Consider the following 18,724-nt stretch of genomic DNA (forward strand, 5'->3'; position numbering starts at 1 on the left):
AGAAAGATGAGTCAAGAAATAGAAATACCCAGCTTACTACGTGAGGGCACAGAACTACTCTTGTCTCCAAGGTATCCTGCCCCGCCTTTGGCTTAGAAGACTAGAGAGGTCTTGGAACTTCATATTGTAGAAATTGTAAAAATAGGGCAGGGGGGAGATAGCATAATGGTTACGCAAAGAAACTCTCGTGCCTGAGGCTTCAAAGTCCCAGGTTCAGTCCCCAGCACCACCATAAACCAGAGTTGAACAGTGCTCTGGTAAAAAAGGGGGGGGGCAGGAGTCGGGCGGTAGCGCAGAGGGTTAAGTTCAGGTGGCACAAAGCGCAAGGACCGGCATTGGGATCCTGGTTTGAGCCTAGGCTCCCCTCCTTCAGAGGAGTCAATTCACAGGCAGTTAAGCAGGTCTGCAGGTGTCTATCTTTCTCTCCATTTCTCTCTGTCCTATCCAACAATGATTTCAGTAATAACTACAACAATAAAAAACAAGGACAACAAAGGGGAATAAATAAATGTGTGTGTGTGTGTAGTAAAAATAGGGATAAATTAGACCAAGAGGTTTAACTATGAGTGTGAATGTGACTCTCAGGCATCTCAAGCATGAACTTCTCTGTTTGTTTCACTATAATTCTATTTATTTGTGCTGTGTTTTGTTTCTCCTACCCAGCAATCAGGCAGGAACTGAGCAAGTCAAATACTGCATAGAGAAATTAAGGCGAGATAGGACTTTAATCTGGATAAAGGAAAAAAAAAGAAAACACAACCTACAAACAACTGTTACCAACAGCAAACATCCCTACATTGTGTGAGCTGTAAGAAGAAAATGGAAGCGAGCAGTTGGAAGGAGGGAACCCCAGCACCTTTGGGAAGCCTTCAGGTGTCGCTGCTCTGGCATTAAGCTGCTTCCCTCCCCTGTGTGCTACTTTTTTTTTTTTTTTCTTTTTTCTGATCTTTAGGACAGGATGGAAGAGTCTCATACAAATTCCTGCAACAGTTAATGTAGAAAATACTAAACCACCAGGCAAGGTCACCGTGTATCGAAATATTTTCATGTCAAGATAAAAAAAAAAAGTGGCACATTTTCCACGACCCATTGCTAAAATAAAGAGGAGAAAGGCTTCCTCAGTGTTTCTCAGAGTGCTGGCGGAAGAATCGAGCAAGTTCTGCTGTTGTATTATAAATGTTTCTCTCAGGTTTGTCTTCCTATCATATTTGATATTCCATGAGGAGCCAAGGTCGGCCCTGTGTAGGTTAAGAGCCTCAAAATGTGGAGCAGGTGGGATAGTTGATACTCGTAAAAAGTGATACCGATAAGGTAACCTGAAGGAAGAAGGAAAAAAAAAAAATGATGATGATAATGATGATATGTCCAGCTTGAGGAATTTTAGAATGATAGGAAGTCTGTCAAGTTAGCCTTCATGCAATTTTGTAGAGCCCAACATAAAAACTCACCCCGAATTTTAAAGATTTAGATGCCTTCCTAAATCGTCATGATGCTTTACCAAATCTACAACTTCTACATAACGCAAAAGCAGTGGTCAAATGTAAAACAATATATTGTAGATTAAACTGTAGGTTTTCAACCTTTTTTTAGACTTATGCATGTTGACTTTTTTATAATGTAATTACAACCACCACAAAACTAGCTTTTTTAACTGCAGACAGTAATGCATGTCACACTGATAAATATGTAGTGGTCTTTTCAAGGGCCTAATCCCAGGGAAAACATTTTTGTAGAGTAGGGCAGAGGGAGGGAGGGGAGGAATAATTTTTTTATTTAAACGTAACTCCTGCACAGTCCTCTTTTGTTTTCTTCTTCTTCCTCTTCTCCTTCTTCTTCTTCTCCTTCTTCTTCTTCTTCTTCTTCTTCTTCTTCTTCTTCTTCTTCTTCTTCTTCTTCTCAATTGCCTGCATGACTAATGAGGAATGTTTTGTGACTTTAATTGGTAACTATGTTAACAGAACCAAGTACTTATATCTTTGACATCATGGCTCCAGCTCTTTGTATCTTAATTTCAGTTACTTCCATTGGTCTGAAACATGATTTGCAGTTTCCCGTGACTTTACATCTCACTGTGGAACTCAAAAAAGTTCGGTCCCTGAACCTGGCCGTTGCTACTAGCTGGGTGCCTGGTAGCACAAGCGTCAGGCCCACGTAACTGATTTCAAAGCTGCTTTTGAATTCTGTTCTGTGCAAAGGCAGGAAGTAACAGGGACGCAGCAATTAAGGTCACAGAAATCGCTAAGGAGAGGGAATTCGTGGAGTTCTGCATAATTTTCTTTTTAATAAATAAAGTGACATTTAGAGAATGGGGAGGAGGAAGTAGCGAATATATGCACAGCACCTGTGGACACTGTAGGAGCGACTGTGGAGTTCACTCCCTTTGCAAGTCCTAAGATTAAGATGGGGGGGGGAGAGATCTTATATGTTGCAATGATAGTTTTTTGTTTGTTTGTTTGTTTGTTTGAATCTTGGAAATTTAGGAAATAAAGACATTTCCAGTCTCTCTGTGTTGATTCACGCTTGAGTTATCACGTGCCATATTTGCTTTTGAAATTTACTAGAAGTTTTACTTTAAAAAGTAAACAAATAAATAATAATACTTTAAAAATCCATTTTCATCCACTTCCTAGCGTCTCTCCCGTTCCTAAGACAGAGCTCGTGGATGGCAGTTGTCAAAGCCCTTCACTGCTTCAGAGAGGTCGGAACGGGGGTCTTGTTTTCCTCAGGAAAAATTCCTGTTTTCTGTAGAGATTTTTTTTTTTGACGAGCCTATGATGTCATAATTCAAGTAGTCAGTTCTTTTTTTTTTTTCTATCAACTGTTCATTGTCATGCAGTAGTAATAAGACTGGAAAAAGGTAGCCTATCTGAAGTACTGTTTTCCTAAAGAAAAAAAAAAAGGAAGCGTGTTCATCTTTTACTATATTTTTTTTTTTTGGTTATGCAAACACTTTGAGGATAAGAATGTTTGCCTCCTATAAACCTAGTCTGAAGCCGCTTTTGATTTTGTCGGTTAAGTTGAATAGTTTATAAGAGGATAAGAGTATTGGGAACCAGTAGTCCAGAGTGAGGTAAAAAAAATAAATAAAAATTAAAAAACAAGCCACAAGAAAATGCTAGATCTTAAAACTGGTTATACACTAAACATTTCTGTGCCTTGGTCTAATATGAACACGATGTCTGTATACAGTGACAAAGCTGAACCAGTGTTGAATCATGTTCCATTTTCCCACCATTTTTGCATTATCTCAGATCACTACCTGTGTTCTTCCCAAGAAGTTTGCCTGACTTTCTGTATCCACTCCCTGTCACTCGTGACAGTCTTGTCATTGCCAGAGATTTCAGTGATGCAGGTGGGAACCAGAGGCTTAGGGTATTCTCCTTATCAAAAAACTATGTTGCTGGGAACTACATTACGATGCTGGTCGTCTGTGCTCTTGTGTTTGGGGCATCTTAACGCTGAGTGCAGCTTCGGGGTAACTTCTTCCCTCAACACTGTGATCTGACCTGTGACAATTCTGTACTGCACACCCTGTAAATGGCTCACAAAGTCAATTGCAAACCAACTGAATGTACAAATCTTAGTGCTGGTGCTGAAATGTCATGATTTCAAAGTGTGTTTCCAAATCCGCAAGCGTCACGTGTCTTGATCCAAACTGAAGATGGAACGCTGCTGAATGCCAACCCCTCACGCTCTCTGTGTGCTTACCCGTTTAGACCTCCCATTTCTCTGCTGTTCGTACGGTACTGTTGCGTTTTGATTTCCTGCGCACTGACTTCATTTGTGCGATTGAAATAAAAATTGCAGTATACACATATTGCTTATTTGTGGCATTTAGATCATCTTTGGAAATCTGTTGGTTAGATAAAAAAAAAAAGTCATATTGAATGTGGAAAACCCTTTAAAAAAAGAAAGAAAAACCCATGACTTCACAAATCTCGTCACTGTTCTTGTAAAGATTTTGTACAAGTCATAGATAATAAGTGATCTAGACGAATGGAAGACACCAACAGGGATTTATTTAGTGTTTGATCAAACTGTTGGGTGTATGAACCCTGTTCATATTTTCTCTCGGCCTAGCTCGATATGTATGCTACTCCTATAACCAGAATAACTCTTTTCTTTCGGCTTGTTTTGCTATTATCCTTTGGAACTGCCCTCTGCAAAAATCCCTGTTCTCACTGGATCCTCCTGCAAACAGGCCTTTTGGCCAAGAGGGTCTCTGGGTGTGTGGTCTCTGGCTTCTGGTGGTGATGGGGATTGGGACTTCCTCAAAGTCTTTTTGTGTCAATCACCATTATGCTGTCCTGAGTCTGTGGTTCCCAAGGAATGTGAAGGGAGATTGGGGGAGAGGGGCTCACCTGATGGCTTCACTTGGGTCCTCTCTGCTCAGACACTGAAACCAGGGAGAAGCAGACAGGCCTTCCACAGAGTGGAAGTGGGCCCCAGGGTGTCTCCCTTTCCCAGCCCCCGTCTCTCTCTCTCTCTCTCTCTCTCTCATCAACTAGCTTTCTTTCCCTCATTAACGATCACCAGGGTGTGGCTGCCTGAGGTGCTACAGCAGCAGGGCTGAGAGTTTGTGGGAGACAGCCTCATAGGACCAAGAGGGTGGGACACCCACCCCTTCCCCATTCCTGCTGGAGGACAAGGGTGGCAGAGGGAAGGTTGGGTGGTGGCACATGTGGTTAACGCACATATCACCATGTTCAAGGACCCAGGTTCGAGGCCCCGCTTTCCCTGTCTCTTCCTTTCATCTGTTTTTCTCTGTCTCTGTTCAGTAAATGAATAAATAAAAATTAAAAACAAGCATACATGTTAAGTTTGCTGAACCAAACAAGAAGGAAAATAGCTGATACAAGTGAGACACAGAGGGGAAGTCTTGCTGCATGGTGGCAAGATGGCTGCCAGAGAGGCCTACATTCTTTTTGTTTTTTAAATTTTAAAAATATTCCCTTTTGTTGCCCTTGTTTTATTGTTGTTGATGTCATCATTGTTGGATAGGACAGAGAGAAATGGAGGGAGGAGGGGAAGACGGGGAGAGAAAGACACCTGCAGACCTGCTTCACCACCTGTGAAGCGACTCCCCTGCAGGTGGGGAGCTGGGGGCTCGAACCGGGATCTTTAAGCCGGTCCTTGCACTTGGCGCCACCTGCACTTAACCGCTGCGCTACTGCCCAACTCCCTTTCTTTTCTTTCTTTCTTTTTTTTTTTTGCCTCCAGCGTTGTTGCTGGGACTCAGTGCCTGCACTACGAATCCACTGCTCCTGGAGGCTATTTTTTCCCTTTTGTTGCCCTTGTTGTTTATTGTTATTATTATTGTTGTTGTTGGATAGGAGAGTGAAAAGTTGAGAGAGGAGCAGAAGATAGAGAAGGGGAAAGAAAGACAGACACCTGCAGACCTGCTTCACCACCTGTGAAGCGACTCCCCTGCAGGTGGGGAGCCGGGGGCTTGAACCAGGATCCTTGAGCCAGTCCTTATGCTTTGTGCCTTGTGCACTTAACCCTCTGCGCTACCACCCGGCCCCCCTTTTTATTATTTATATTACTATTATTTCTTTATTGGGGGATTAGTGGTTTACAGCTGACAGTAAAACACAGTAGTTTGTACATGTGTAACATTTCCCAGTTTTCCACATAACAATTCAACCCTCTCCCCACCCCCACCCCAGAGTATTTGACTTTGGTCAATACACCGACTCCAGTCCAAGTTCTGCTTAGTGTTTTCCCTTCTGATCTTGGTTTTCAAGTTCTGTCTGTGAGTGAGATCATCCCAGATTCATCTTTTTGTTTCTGAGAGATCTCACTTACCATGATTTCTTCAAGCTCCATCCAAGATGGGGTAAAGAAGGTGAAATCACCATTTTTAATAGCTGAGTAGTATTCCATTGTGTATAGAGACCAACAACTCATTCAGCCACTCATCTGTTGTTGGACGCCTGGATTGCTTCCAGGTTTTGGCTATGACACATTGTGCTGCTATGAACACAGGTGTACACAGATCTTTTTGGACGGGTGTGTTTAGTTCTTTAGGATATATGTCCAGGAGAGGAATTGCAGGGTCATAGGGTAGGTCCACTTCTAGCTTTCTGAGAGTTCTCCAGACTGCTCTCCACAGGGGTTGGGAGAGGCCTAAGTTCTTTAAAAAAAAAAAAAAAAAAAGGAAAGGAAAGGAAACAACAAATTCCTACAAACAGCCCAGAGTAAGTCTGCTTTCTCTAACTGGCCTGACTTGACCGGAGCCCACAGGAAGGTTCAGGTTGGCCAGCCAGTTCAGTCCTGTTGCACAGTGGACAGTGGGTGCTCTTCTCACCAACACCCCGGTGCTTCCAAGTGACCCCCAGGCCCTGCCTTTGGTTCCCCAGGGAACTCTGCAAAAGCAAGTGTTGACTCTGTGACAGACATGCACTTTTCCGTTCACCCGACGGATTTTCATCTTTGCAACTCTGAGAGGAGAGAGACGTCGCCCCTTTGCTTTGTATATTGTATTCAGCCTGTGCACCCGGGTTGAGATAGGGGTGCAAGGGGGTGCAGACATGCGGGGGGAGGGGGTGTCGGGCCACAGTAGCCATGGGAGAGCGGAGCCAGACTCAGGGGTGATTTGTCTTGGGGAGGGGGGGTAGGTCAGCACAGCCCGTGTCCCTCCCCAGGAAGGGGGTGCTGGTCCCCTGCAAAGCTGGGCAACTATGGGCCGCGGCTCTGTGGCGTCCCCTGGTGGCCGTCCTCGGCACTGCGGCCTGTGCAGTGTGGGTGCGGTGCGCCCTCTGCTGGCCTGGGCCCTTCTGTCCTTTTCCTGAACGATGGTTTAGGATTGGCAAGTGTTGACACTACCCCCAATCCAGTTTGAGGGGGGAAGGAAAACAAAACAAAACCAAAAAAAAAAAAAAAAGGAGGCAGAGAAAGGTGATTTACCCAAGATGCAAGTGGCTGAGAAGCTGTGAACCTGAGCCTTTTGTCCCTGAAGTCTGTGTTACATCCAGCATGACCAGTGTGACCTTGGAGGGGCCAGGTGGTGGTGCACCTGGCTAAGCGCACAAGGACCCAAGTTCAAGGCCCCAGGTCCCCGCCTACAGAGGGGGAAACCTGACGAGTGGTGAAGCAGGGCTGCAGGTGTCTCCCTCTCTGTTGCTCCCCTCTCAGTTTCTCTCTGCCTCTATCAATAATAAATCAATCAATTCATTAATAAGCATCATAAAAACAGCACCTTGAGTCACACTGTGTGACGCAAATGTGTGTAAGGACCCTTGCCCCAGCCCAGATGATCTGACTCTGGGATCTGGGTGAGCCATGGTGGCGGGGAAGGGCTCAGTTTTGCAAGTTCATGGGCAGGTCACCAGATATCCAAGCTGAGCAGCAAAATGGCAGGACTCAAAACCCAGCCTCGTGAGGGATCATGGCAGTGGTGGGGTGTTTCAGTTCAGAGAAAGGCCTTGCAGGGACCCCGCACCCCTGAAGGGCTCTGGTCAACACCTCTACGCGCCTTTAGGTCCCACTATGCAGACTGTGGGTCGGCGGGTCTCTGTGATCTGGCATGTTCCACCTGTCAGAGCTGTCCTGAGGGAGAGGCGCCCCTCACTACAGGCTGAGGAGATAGAGAGTCACCCCTCACTGAAGGCTGAGGGGAGAGAGAGAGGCCCCTCACTGCAGGCTGAGGGGAGAGAGAGAGGCCCCTCACTGCAGGCTGAGGGGAGAGAGAGACGCCCCTTACTGCAGGCTGAGGGGAGAGAGAGATGCCCCTCACTGCAGGCTGAGAGGAGGAGGAGAGAGAGACGCCCCTCACTGCAGGCTGAGGGGAGAGAGAGATGCCCCTCACTGCAGGCTGAGGGAAGAGAGAGATGCCTCTCACTGCAGGCTGAGGGGAGGCCTGTCTGGCCCCTTGCTGACTCCTGCAGGACTAGGGACGGATCTGAGGAGACTCTTCCAGATGTCCACAGCCCCCCTGAGACACAGTAGATGGTGTGGCCACCCCTGTGGGAAGGGCTGTGTGTGTTGTCTAGTCTCTCAGACATGGCAGGAAGAAATGCCGTAACTTCAGGGAGTGGGCACCACACAGAGGCCCAGACCCTGGGGGCAGAACACAGTGGGGAAGGCAGATGTGTGGGAAAGTTGAAGAAGTGTCCCCAAGCTCAGTGAGAGGGAGGGGTGACAGGAATGGTGGCTGGCACACGAGGACTGAGGAGATGTGGGTCGGCGCCACTTGTTTGTGTTCTGCTCTGCTTCTCTGGCTCCCTTCAGGTGACCCGCTTTTAGTAGGAGCCAGTCTTAGTGGGGTGGATTCTGGGGTCCTCTTCCTTCCCCACAGGACCTCTGACTTCTGGGTGCAGTGTGGGAGGGCTGAGAAATTTTGTCCTCCCCCCTCTCTTTGTGCAGTGTTGAACTTGAGGCACAGACACAGCCCTGTGAAGTAGAAACTGAGGCGGGAGGACACAGAAGAGAGGGTCTCAGGTGAGGGTGTCCAGGCCCTCGCATCCTCACCTCAGCACTCACCAGAAGAGTCAACAATGATGGTGACCTTGACTGAAAAGCTGAGGCAGGTGCCCTCTTTCTGTGAGGCCCATCTTGGATCTGGGACGGAGCCCCACAGCCAACGGCTCTCTCTAGAGGCCACGTCAGCCAGGGTGGTCAGGGTCTGCCCCTTGCTCTTGGGGTGAGGCCTAGCCCAGCCCAAGCCAGGTGGCCTGCTGGCTCTTGTCTCTGGCCCTCTGGCGTCTGTCTGTCCCCAGTCTCTCTGTTGTACCTGCAGTGACAGTTGCTCACAGTCGGGCGCTGGGGTGTCTTCTGCTCTCCTCCCCACTTTCCTCTGGTCCCCAGGGTCTTGGGGCAACACAGGATGACAGTCACACCAAACCCCGAGTTCATCACTTTGAAAGAGCCAAGTCTGCTCCTGTGTTGGTCCCGGATGCCATGACACAGTGGGGGACTTTGCAACGTGCATCTCTTTTTCTCTTTTCTTTTTTTCACCAGAGCACTACATATTTCTGGCTTGTGGAGGTGCAAGAGATTGAATCTGGGGTTTTGAAGCCTCAAGCATGAACGTCTCTTTGCATAACCATTTTTTAAAATTGTTGTAGTTATTGTTGTTATTGACATCGTTGTTAGATAGGACAGAGACAAATGGAGAGAGGAGGGGAAGACAGGGGGAGAGAAAGACAGACACCTGCAGACCTGCTTCACCGCCTGTGAAGCGACCCCCCTGCAGGTGGGGAGCCGGGGGCTCAAACCGGGATCGTTATGCTGGTCCTTGTGCTTTGAGCCACCTGCACATAGCCCGCTGCGCTACCGCCCGACTCCCTGCATAACCATTTCTTCCCCATACTTCCAGAAGCTGAACCTCCTAAGATCTGTGTGCTGGCAGAGTGCAGGCCTGGGGGGTGAGTGGGTGGGGTGACAGCCATCTCCCTGCCATGTCTTCTGAAGGTGGGAAGGATTCTGGGGGCTGGAGGCGGCCCCCATGTGCTGCCTTTCCAGGGCCACAGAGACCCCGAGTGAGGTCGCTCACCCAGCCCCCAGCCTGGGCATCCGTCCAGCATGGGTCCCTACCACTGGAGGGGGTTTTTTAAACCTTAAACCTCAGCCTCAAGTCACTCTTTCTCTGCCCAGAAGGCTACCTCCCTCCCTCCCTCTTTTCCTCCCTCGATCCTTCCCTGCCCATGCAGCCCTGCCGCCTCCCCTTTGGGCCACTGGCTAGGAAGTGCCTGGAGTTCCTTGGGCACCTACTGTGCGCTCCCTGCAGGGAAAGGTGACAGCTGCTGGGTGTCACCAGGCTGCCGGTGGTGTGTCCTGAAACCCGAGAGGGCTGCGTGTTGCTTTATTTATGCACCCGGCAGCTCGGGCCCCCGCACCCGGCTGGCAGGGGCTGAAGTTCTCTGCGGGCACAGGGCCTGGTCCTTGAAGCTTTCTGCTGCTGCCACCACTTGCCAGGCTCTTTGAAAAGCCAGCCTGCTCCCCTGGGCTCTGTCCTCTGGAGCTGCACCCCCGGGCCGCCCTGCTGAGCCCAGCCTGCTCTCAGACTGGAATTAAGTGGGGAGGGGTCTGGTGGTGGTGGTGCGCCCAGCAGAGCACACATTTCCCAGCCCCCAGTCCCCACCTGCAGGGGGGAAGCTTCACAAGTGGTGAAGCTGGGCTGCAGGTGTCTCTCTGTCTCCCCTTTCGCTCTCAATTTCTCTCTGTCCTCGCAAATAAAGAGAACAAGAAGAGTTCAGAGGGACCACAGGCCTGTGCTTGTGCAGAGACCCTCCTCCCTGCCACGGGGACGGGGGCCGCAGGTGGCAGGACAGGAAGGGACAGTGGCTCCTGCAGAGGCTCCTCACGGGGCAGCAGGGCTGCAGGGACCCCTCAGCCAGCAGGGTGCCTTCAGCTCAGGCTTCTGGCAGCTACAGGCCTGAGACCAAGATGCCTCCCCAACCCCCACGTCTTCAAGGTCTGAACCCCTCCCACCCCTACCCCCACCTTTGCAGCCCCAGCGGGCGGTTGCCCAGTGGGTAGAGCAGCTGGCATTCCTGAAGCCCTAAATTTAGGCTCGGCACCCCACAAGATGGAGTGATGTTCGGTCTCTTTCTCTATATATATTATTTTAATTTTTTATATATTTTTTTCCCTTTGGTTGCCCTTGTTTTTTTTTTTTTATTGTTGTTGTAGTTATTGTTGTAGTCACCACTGATGTCATTGTTGTTGGATAGGACAGCGAGAAATGGAGAGAAGAGGGGAAGACAGAGAGGGGGAGAGAAAGATAGACACCTGCAGACCTGCTTCACCACTTGAGAAGCGACTCCCCTGCAGGTGGGGAGCCGGGGGCTCGAACCACGATCCTTACGCCAGTCCCTGCACTTTGTGCCACATGCGCTTAACCCGCTGCACTACCGCCCGACTCCATATATATTATTATTTAAAATATATATATTTTAAAATACTTTATTTTCCTTTTTGTTCCCCGTTTTTTTATCATTGTGGTTATTATTATTGTTGCTGTTGATGTCGTTGTTGCCAGATAGGACAGAGAGAAATGGAGAGAGGAGGGGAAGAGAAAGATAGACACCTGCAGACCAGCTTCACTGCTTGTGAAGTGACCCCCTCTGCAGGTGGGGAGCCGGGGTCTCAAACTGGGATCCTTGCACTCTGCACCATGTGCACTTAACCCACTACACCACCGCCCGACTCCCTCTATAAATTATTTTATTATCTTTTTTTCTTTTTTCTTTATCAGAGCAGTGCTAAATTCTGGCTTCTGCTGGTGCTAAGAATTAAACCTGAATTTTTTTTTTTTTTGAGTTTGAGTGGTTGGCCAGGCCATTATATATATATATATATAGTTGATTTATTTACTGGACACACACAGAGGACTTAGGGGGTAGGGCAATAAAAAAAGGGGGGGTAGTGCAATAAAAACACCTGGGAAAAAAGGTGTAGGTAGGGGTAGGTAAGGGGGGGTAGGGCAATAAAAACACCTGGGACACTGCTTTACCACTCTGCAAAGCTTCCTCCCTGCAGGGGTGGACCAGGGGCTTGAACCTGGGTCTTGGTGTGAGGTAAACCTGGAACCTTTGGTGCCTCGGGATTAAAAGTCTTTCTGCATAACCATTGTGCTACCTTTCTGATTAATAAATCTTTTTAAATCTTTTTACTTATTTATTATTGGATAGAGACAGAGAAATTGAGAAGAAGGGGGAGATAGAGAGGGTGAGAGACAGACACCTGCAGCCCTGCTTTACCACCTGTGAAGCTTCCTCCCTGCAGGTGGGGACCGGGGGCGTGAACCCAGGTCCTTGCACACTGTAATATGTGCGCTCAACCAGGTGTGCTGCCACTTGGTCCCAGTAAATCTTTTTTGTTAAAGTGGTAAATTCTTCTCTGCCCGCCCCCATTCTGTTCTTGGTGGTCTCTCACTTTGCCATTTGAGATAGAGAGGAACAGGGAAAGACAGGAAGAGACCTCCCAGCACCTACTGTGCCTGCTCCCCTGTGGCGCTGGGGGCTTGAACCTGGCTCCTGTGTGTTGTAAAGTGTGTGCTCTGCCAGATGTCCTAACCCGGCACCTGTTGTCTTGGGTTAGGACTTGCCCTCAGTCTTGGGGTCAGAGCTGGTGCACGCCCTGCTGGTGGTGAAGAGGAGACAGTTGGAAGTCTCCAAGCATCCTGAGCCTTCCAGTTTGGCCAAGTCAGGCCCAGGCCCCGGGGTCCCCTCTGGCTCTCAGCCTCCCAGAAGAGCTCCAGGGCCCAGTCCCTGAGGGACTCAGTTCTTTCCTCTTGTTTGCAAGATGAAGAAAGCAGCTTGGAAGCCTTTGGATGCACGGCCCCAGAAAGCTCCTTGTTCAACTCTTCTCCAAGTCCATCCCCAGGGGCCCTGCTCTCTGGCTCCTGTGGCCTCTGAGAAACCAGGGGTGGGGGGCCGGAGGTGAAGCCCAGGACCCATGAGGCTGGGCCTCCTACGGTTGAGAAGAGAGAAGAGAGAAAGGAAGCAGCTGGGCCCCAGCCACGGAGAGGCGGGCCCTGCAGGTGGCTGTGTTCCAGCACTGGAGGCCACAGGGTCGGACCTGGAGAGAGGGAGCCCAGGCCTGGCCTGTGGCTGTTGCTTTCATGGTGTGTGGGGCCCCCGGGCCAGGCCTCATCTTGTTGCTTTGCAGGTGATTGTCAGGGTGGAGGAGGGTGAGGAACACCCCCTAGGTCCCGGGGTACTGCAGCCCGGGCTGTGACCCCAGCCTGGCGTCCTACTTGCCGGCTTTCTCGTTCTTCAGTGGGGTGAGGCTGAGCCCCGGAACCAGATGAGGCTGCCACCTTCACCGTAATGCCCAGGGGCACCTCAGCCGCCTCCACCTGTCCTTTCTGGTGGCTGGCAGGTGACGATGGGGAGGGGACTTGGCAAGGGTAGATGACACATTTGGGGTATCTGTCCAACTCACAGTGGCCACCCCCTTCCCCCCCATTTCCCTGGAGGCAGACTGCTAGAGCTATTGGAGGGCCAGTAAGAGGCACCAGGGCAAAGGGCACACTTAGCCCCGCTGGTAGGGTTCTAGACTGACATCTACGTGGAAGAATCCCAGGAGACAGACAGCCATGTCTCAGGGAGACAAGCATTTACTGAGACCAAGCAAGGGCAGAGAAAGAGGAAAATACTAGGCAGGGGTAGATAGCATAATGGTTATGCAAAGAGACTCTCAGGCCTGAGGCTCCGAAGTCTCAGGTTCAATCCCCTGTCCCGCCATAAGCCAGAGCTGAATGATGTTCTTGTCACTCTCTTTATCTTTCTTTCATTAAAAATAAATAAAATTGGGGGCCGGGCAGTAGGACAGCAGGTTAAGCGCACGCAAAGCGCAAAGACCGGCATAAAGGATCCTGGTTCGAGCCTAGGCCCCTCACCTTCAGGGGAGTCGCTTCACAGGCGGTGAAGCAGGTTTGTAGGTGTCTCTCCCCCTTTCTGTCTTCCCCTCCTGTCTCCATTTCTCTCTGTCCTACCCAACAACAATGACAGCAATAACAACAGTAGTAGTAACAACAACAATGATAAACAACAAGGACAACAAAAGGAAAAAAATGGCCTCCAGGAACAGTGGATTCATAGTGTAGGCACCGAGCCCCAGGAATAACCCTGGAGGCAAAATAAATAAAATAAATAAAATTCACATTGGTGTCATAATAATTCACATTGGTGTCATAGTAGCATCTGCAACATGGCGGCTGAAAAGCAGTAAGATATAAAGCAGAACAAATTGTTCAGTAGTCAGGAGCCTAAAGGTAAGAATAGAGCAGATGGGTCTCCATTTTTGGAAAAAGCTAGGAAGTCTATTTTAGGTATATCCAAGGGGCCCATGACTTTACTAATTTTTGCCTGAGTCCAAATTCCCTGGGCAAACAACTTCACCAGTGTGTCCTGGAACCCCACCTCTTCAGAGTCCTGCCCCACTAAGGAAAGACAGAAATAGGCTGGGAGTATGGATTGACTTGCCAACACCCATATCCAGTGGAGAAGCAATTACAGAAGCCAACCTCCCACCTACTGCACCCCATAAAGATCTTTGGTCCATATCCCAGAGGGATAAAGAATAGGAAAGCCAGGGCCGGGCAGTAGCGTGCTGGGTTAAGGGCACATGGCTTGAAGTGCAAGGATCTGCAAAAGGTTCCCGGTTCGAGTCCCAGCTCCCCACCTGCAGAGGGGTTGCTTCATAAGTGGTGAAGCATGTCTGCAGGTGTCTGTCTTTCCCCATTTCTGTCTTCCCCACCTCTCTCCATTTCTCTCTGTCTTATCCAGTAACAACAAAAATAAATGGAAAAATGGTTGCCCGGAGCAGTGGATTCATAGTGCAGGCACCAAGCCCCAGCAATAACCCTGGAGGCAAAAAAAAACCAAACCCTGTCAACACCCATGTTCATCGGGGAAGCAGTTAGAGAAGCCAGACCTTCCACCGTCTGCACCCCATAATGACCCTGGGTCCATACTCCCGGAGGGTTAAAGAATAGGAAAGCTATCAGGGGAGGGAATGGGGTACAAAGTTCTGATGGTGGCAGTTGTGTGGAATTGTACCCCTCTTATCCTGTGGTCTTGATAATATTTCCATTTTATAAATAAAACTTAAAAAAAAATAGGAACGTCTCCAATGGAGGGGATGGGATGTGGAACTCTGGTGGTGGGAATCTGAATTCTGTGAAATTGTACCCTTCTTATCCAATGGACTTGTTGATCATAATTAAATAAATAAGTTTTCAAAAAAAACAGAAAGTAGGCTCCCTGCCTGCAGGAGGGATCTCTGCACAGGCGGTGAAGCAGGTCTGCAGGTGTCTGTCTTTCTCTACCCCTCTCTGTCTTTCCCTCCTTTCTCCATTTCTCTCTGTCCTATCTAACAATGACATCAATAATAACAACAACAATAACAACTACAACAACAAAGGTAACAAAAGGGAAAATAAATACAAACAAAAAAAGGAAAAAAAAATCAGAAAGTAACTCTCAACTATGAAAAACACAGCATTCCTAAGTCAAAAATCATCATTGTAGATTTCATAAAATTCAAAATAATTTCCTGGAAGTATCATATAAACCAGAACATAGCCATAAAAATAAATAAGTAAAATATTATACAAAAAAAAAAAAAGAGGGAAAGGCCCACTTTAGAGGCATGTTGACACAAGAGAGAGAAAGATCCTGTGTTTCCCAGCCTTCTGGCTTATTTTATTTTTTTTATTTTATTTTATTTACTTTACCAGAGCACTGCTCAGCTCTGGCTTATGGTGGTGCGGGGGATTGAACCTGGGGCTTTGGAGCCTCAGGCGTGAGAATCTCTGGCCTGAAGGGATTCACTGCAGCCAAGTGTGCACGTGTGTATCTGTCTGCAGTTTACGGCCTCAGCCAGGTGGAAGGGGAGGTGCTCCTGCGGGTCTGGCCCCTCTTCTGGCTCCCTGCTGGTGCAGGTGCGGGTGAGGGGAGTATAACATCCTTCTTCCAGAGGAGTTTCTCCTTAAGCTGCTCCCCAGTAGGGCCTTGGCTTGGCTTCCCATGTGCTGGCTTTGTGGCTTGGGGGAGTCATTCGACCTCTCTGTCCCCAGGCCTATGTCTGTAAAACGGAAATGGTCATCATATTGTCACCCTCAGGAGACCCCTGGAGGGTTAAAGGAGGCAGAAGTTGGGTTCTGTATCTGGCACACAGGAAGGGCTTAGAAGGATCCACTCTAGGCATCCCTATGGTGGGGGGGGGGGGGGCGGGTGAAAGAACCAGACATCACTCTGGTACCTGTGCTGCCTGGGAGTGAACTCAGGACCTCATGCTTGAGAGGCTAGTGCTTGATCCACTGTGCCACCTCCCGGACCACTTCTTTTCTTTCTTTCTTTCTTTCTTTCTTTCTTTCTTTCTTTCTTTCTTTCTTTCTTTCTCTTTCTTTCTTTCTTTCTTTCTTTCTTTCTTTTTTTCTTTTTTTTAAACTGCATTTAGGCTAGTGCAGAGGGTTAAGCGCATGTGACACAAGGCATAAGGATCCAGCTCCCCACCTGCAGGGAAGTCGCTTCTCAGACGGTAAAGCAGGTCTGCAGGTGTCTGTCTTTCTCTCCTCCTCTCTGTCTTCCCCTCCTCTCTCCATTTCTCTCTGTCCTATCCATCAGTAACAACAACAATAACTACAACAATAAAACAAGAAAGGCAACAAAAGGGAATAAATAAATAAAATATTTTTAAAAACTGCACTAACTAAAAAAATAAAACCAATGCATTTACTAAATGTAAATTTTATTTATTTATTTATTATTTTTATTTTTACCAGAGCACTGCTCAGCTCTGGCTTATGGTGGTGTAGGGAATTGAACCTGGGACTTTGGAGCCTCTGGCATGAAAGTCTCTTTGCACAACCATTATGCTATCTACCCCTGCCCCATTTATTTATTTAATAACCAACAGGGTTATTGCTGCAGCTTGGTGCCTGCAGGATGAATCCACTGCTCCTGGTGGCCATTTTCCCCTTTTCTTTTTCTTTTCTTTTCATTTTTCTTTGGACAGAGAAAAAAGGAGAAGGGGAGAGAGGACATAAAGAAGGAGAGAGACAGGGAGTCGGGCTGTAGCACAGTGGGTTAAGCGCAGGTGGCGCAAAGCGCAAGGACCGGCGTAAGGATCCCAGTTCAAGCCCCCGGCTCCCCCACCTGCAGGGGAGTCGCATCACAAGCGGTGAAGCAGGTCTGCAGGTGTCTGTCTTTCTCTCCCCCTCTCTGTCTTCCCCTCCTCTCTCCATTTCTCTCTGTCCTATCCAACAACAATGACGACATCAATGGTGACTACAACAATAAAACAGCAAGGGCAACAAAAGGGAATAAATAAATAAATAAATAAAAATTTTTTTAAAAAAGGAGAGAGACAGAGAGACAGCTGTGGACCTGCTTCACCGCTCATGAAGCTTTCCCCCTGCAGGTGGGGAGCAAGGACTCAAGCCCAGACAGCAATGTGTGCTTAACCCAGTGGGCCATCCCCCCCCCCCCCGCCTATTCATCTCACTACTCCAGGCCACCTTTCTCCATTCTGAGACACAGAGAAAGAACAAAGAGGAGGCACCCCACCCCAGAGCTTCCTCCTTTGTCACAGCACCTCCCATGGGGTACCGGGGCTCGAGCTTGGGCCCCAAACATGCACGGCAAGGCAGGTGCCCTACCCAGTGAGCTATCTCTTTTCTCACTGCAGGGGGACAAAAGAAGGTCCGTCAGATCCAACATCCATCTTAAGTCTCAGGCTTGCATGGCAGGTGGGAGCTGGGGTTGAGGGGTGGGGGGTGTGGAGGGAAGCAACAGCTGGCCACAGCTGGCCACAACTGGCAGCTTATGGTTCCACCGGGGCATCAACGGGCCAGAGCTCAGGAACTGGGGGCAGGACTCGCCACAGGCTTGCTTTGCTGTGGGGCAGTGGTTTCGAGTCCCCATCAAAAGCCCAGAGGCATCTGAGCTCCCAGAGAGGGGATCAGTCACAAGACTAGCAGTAGGGGAGAAAGCTATGAGCTCCACAGGACCTTCAAGTCAGACACCACTGGAGGAGCCTGCCTGCCCTTCCTACTGCCGGCTGAGCTCAGTTCTGGGCGGGATGAACAGCCAGTCCCGAGTCCACTGCCAGGGACATGCCTTAGAAGGCTGTGTGTTGGTGCGCTCCGAGCAGGAACAAGGTCGTTGAGACTCGGGTTTCGGTCGGGCCTCCGCCATTTGTCTTTCTTTGGGTCTCTGCGTTGTTTCGCAGAGCTTCTGACAGCGCTATGCTGGGGCAGAGCATCCGGAGGTTCACGACCTCTGTGGTCCGTAGGAGCCACTATGAGGAGGGCCCAGGGAAGAATTTGCCCTTTTCCGTGGAAAACAAATGGCGGCTGTTAGTTATGATGACTCTTTACTTGGGATCCGGATTTGCTGCACCTTTCTTCATAGTGAGACACCAGCTGCTTAAGAAATGAGGACTCGGCTCATCTGTGAAGCAGATATGAAGAGGAACATTTCAAGAAATCTTGTCTCTAAAAAAAACTGAACTCAACATATTAAAAGTATTTGTAAATAAAATGATATGAACCCTCAAAAAAAAAAAAAAAAAAAAGAAGGCTGTGTGTTTTCATTCAGCGCTGGGGCTTCCTGGAGTTCTCTGACCCCAGAGACGTGTGTTGGGCCAGCAAGATGCCAGCACCACGCCAAGCTAGCACGTTTGCTGAGCCAAGCTGGATGGAGCCTGCTGGGAGGAAACGACAGCAGCAGTGCTCTGTGTGACGCCCAACGTCCCAGGGGCCGTCCTGAGGCCGTTGAGGACAGAGGCCAGCACTGCACTACAGTGAGTACCACCTCCCCATCTGGACCCCTGGCTTCCATCAGGGCATACGTGTCCCATATCCCGCTCCCAGTCTAAACCTCCCTCAAGGGAGGAACAGGTCCTGACACTGGGCCTGCTGCTGAGGAGAAAACACTCCCCCCTCCTGTCCATGTTCTGTTGGTTGGAAAATAAGTAAATTTGTTAGGGGCAGTGCTGAGGGACAGGAGGCCTGGAACCTCAGACATCCAGGACATGGTCACCTTGTGTTGTTATCACATGTTTCCCCCACCTGTGGGGAAGAATTTAAAGGTATCACCGGGAAGTAGTGGAACAGGTTTTTCCAGTGCACAAGGAAGGACCTGACTCACTGTGGGAGTTTTAGAGCAAGGTAGCCCAATGGGAAGGACAGGTGATCTCAGTGAACCAATGGGAGACCTGCCCAGGTATGAGGCAGGTCAGGGGCTTAAGAGAAAGAGAAATGTGTGAA

General features: G+C 49.0%; 2 protein-coding genes across 3 annotated transcripts in view; both read left to right on the top strand.

Moving 5' to 3' along the window:
* The window catches only part of ENAH (ENAH actin regulator), a 64,647-nt gene extending 60,830 nt beyond the window's left edge, over positions 1–3,817 (top strand). For both annotated transcript variants that reach the window (XM_060192430.1, XM_060192429.1), the window contains one exon: positions 664–3,817. In XM_060192430.1, the coding sequence (XP_060048413.1) occupies positions 664–701 (38 nt within the window). In that variant the 3' untranslated portion in view covers positions 702–3,817. The remainder of the gene's footprint in view (positions 1–663) is intronic.
* A 13,782-nt stretch (positions 3,818–17,599) lies between these two features.
* On the top strand, positions 17,600–17,996 carry LOC132539032 (cytochrome c oxidase subunit 7C, mitochondrial). Its single transcript, XM_060192648.1, has one exon. It carries the CDS (start codon positions 17,702–17,704, stop codon positions 17,891–17,893), a length of 192 nt encoding a protein of 63 aa, XP_060048631.1. The 5' UTR covers positions 17,600–17,701; the 3' UTR covers positions 17,894–17,996.
* Positions 17,997–18,724: the final 728 nt, after the last annotated feature.

Source organism: Erinaceus europaeus, chromosome 6 (genome assembly GCF_950295315.1).
Source record: "Erinaceus europaeus chromosome 6, mEriEur2.1, whole genome shotgun sequence".
NCBI lineage: Eukaryota > Metazoa > Chordata > Mammalia > Eulipotyphla > Erinaceidae > Erinaceus > Erinaceus europaeus.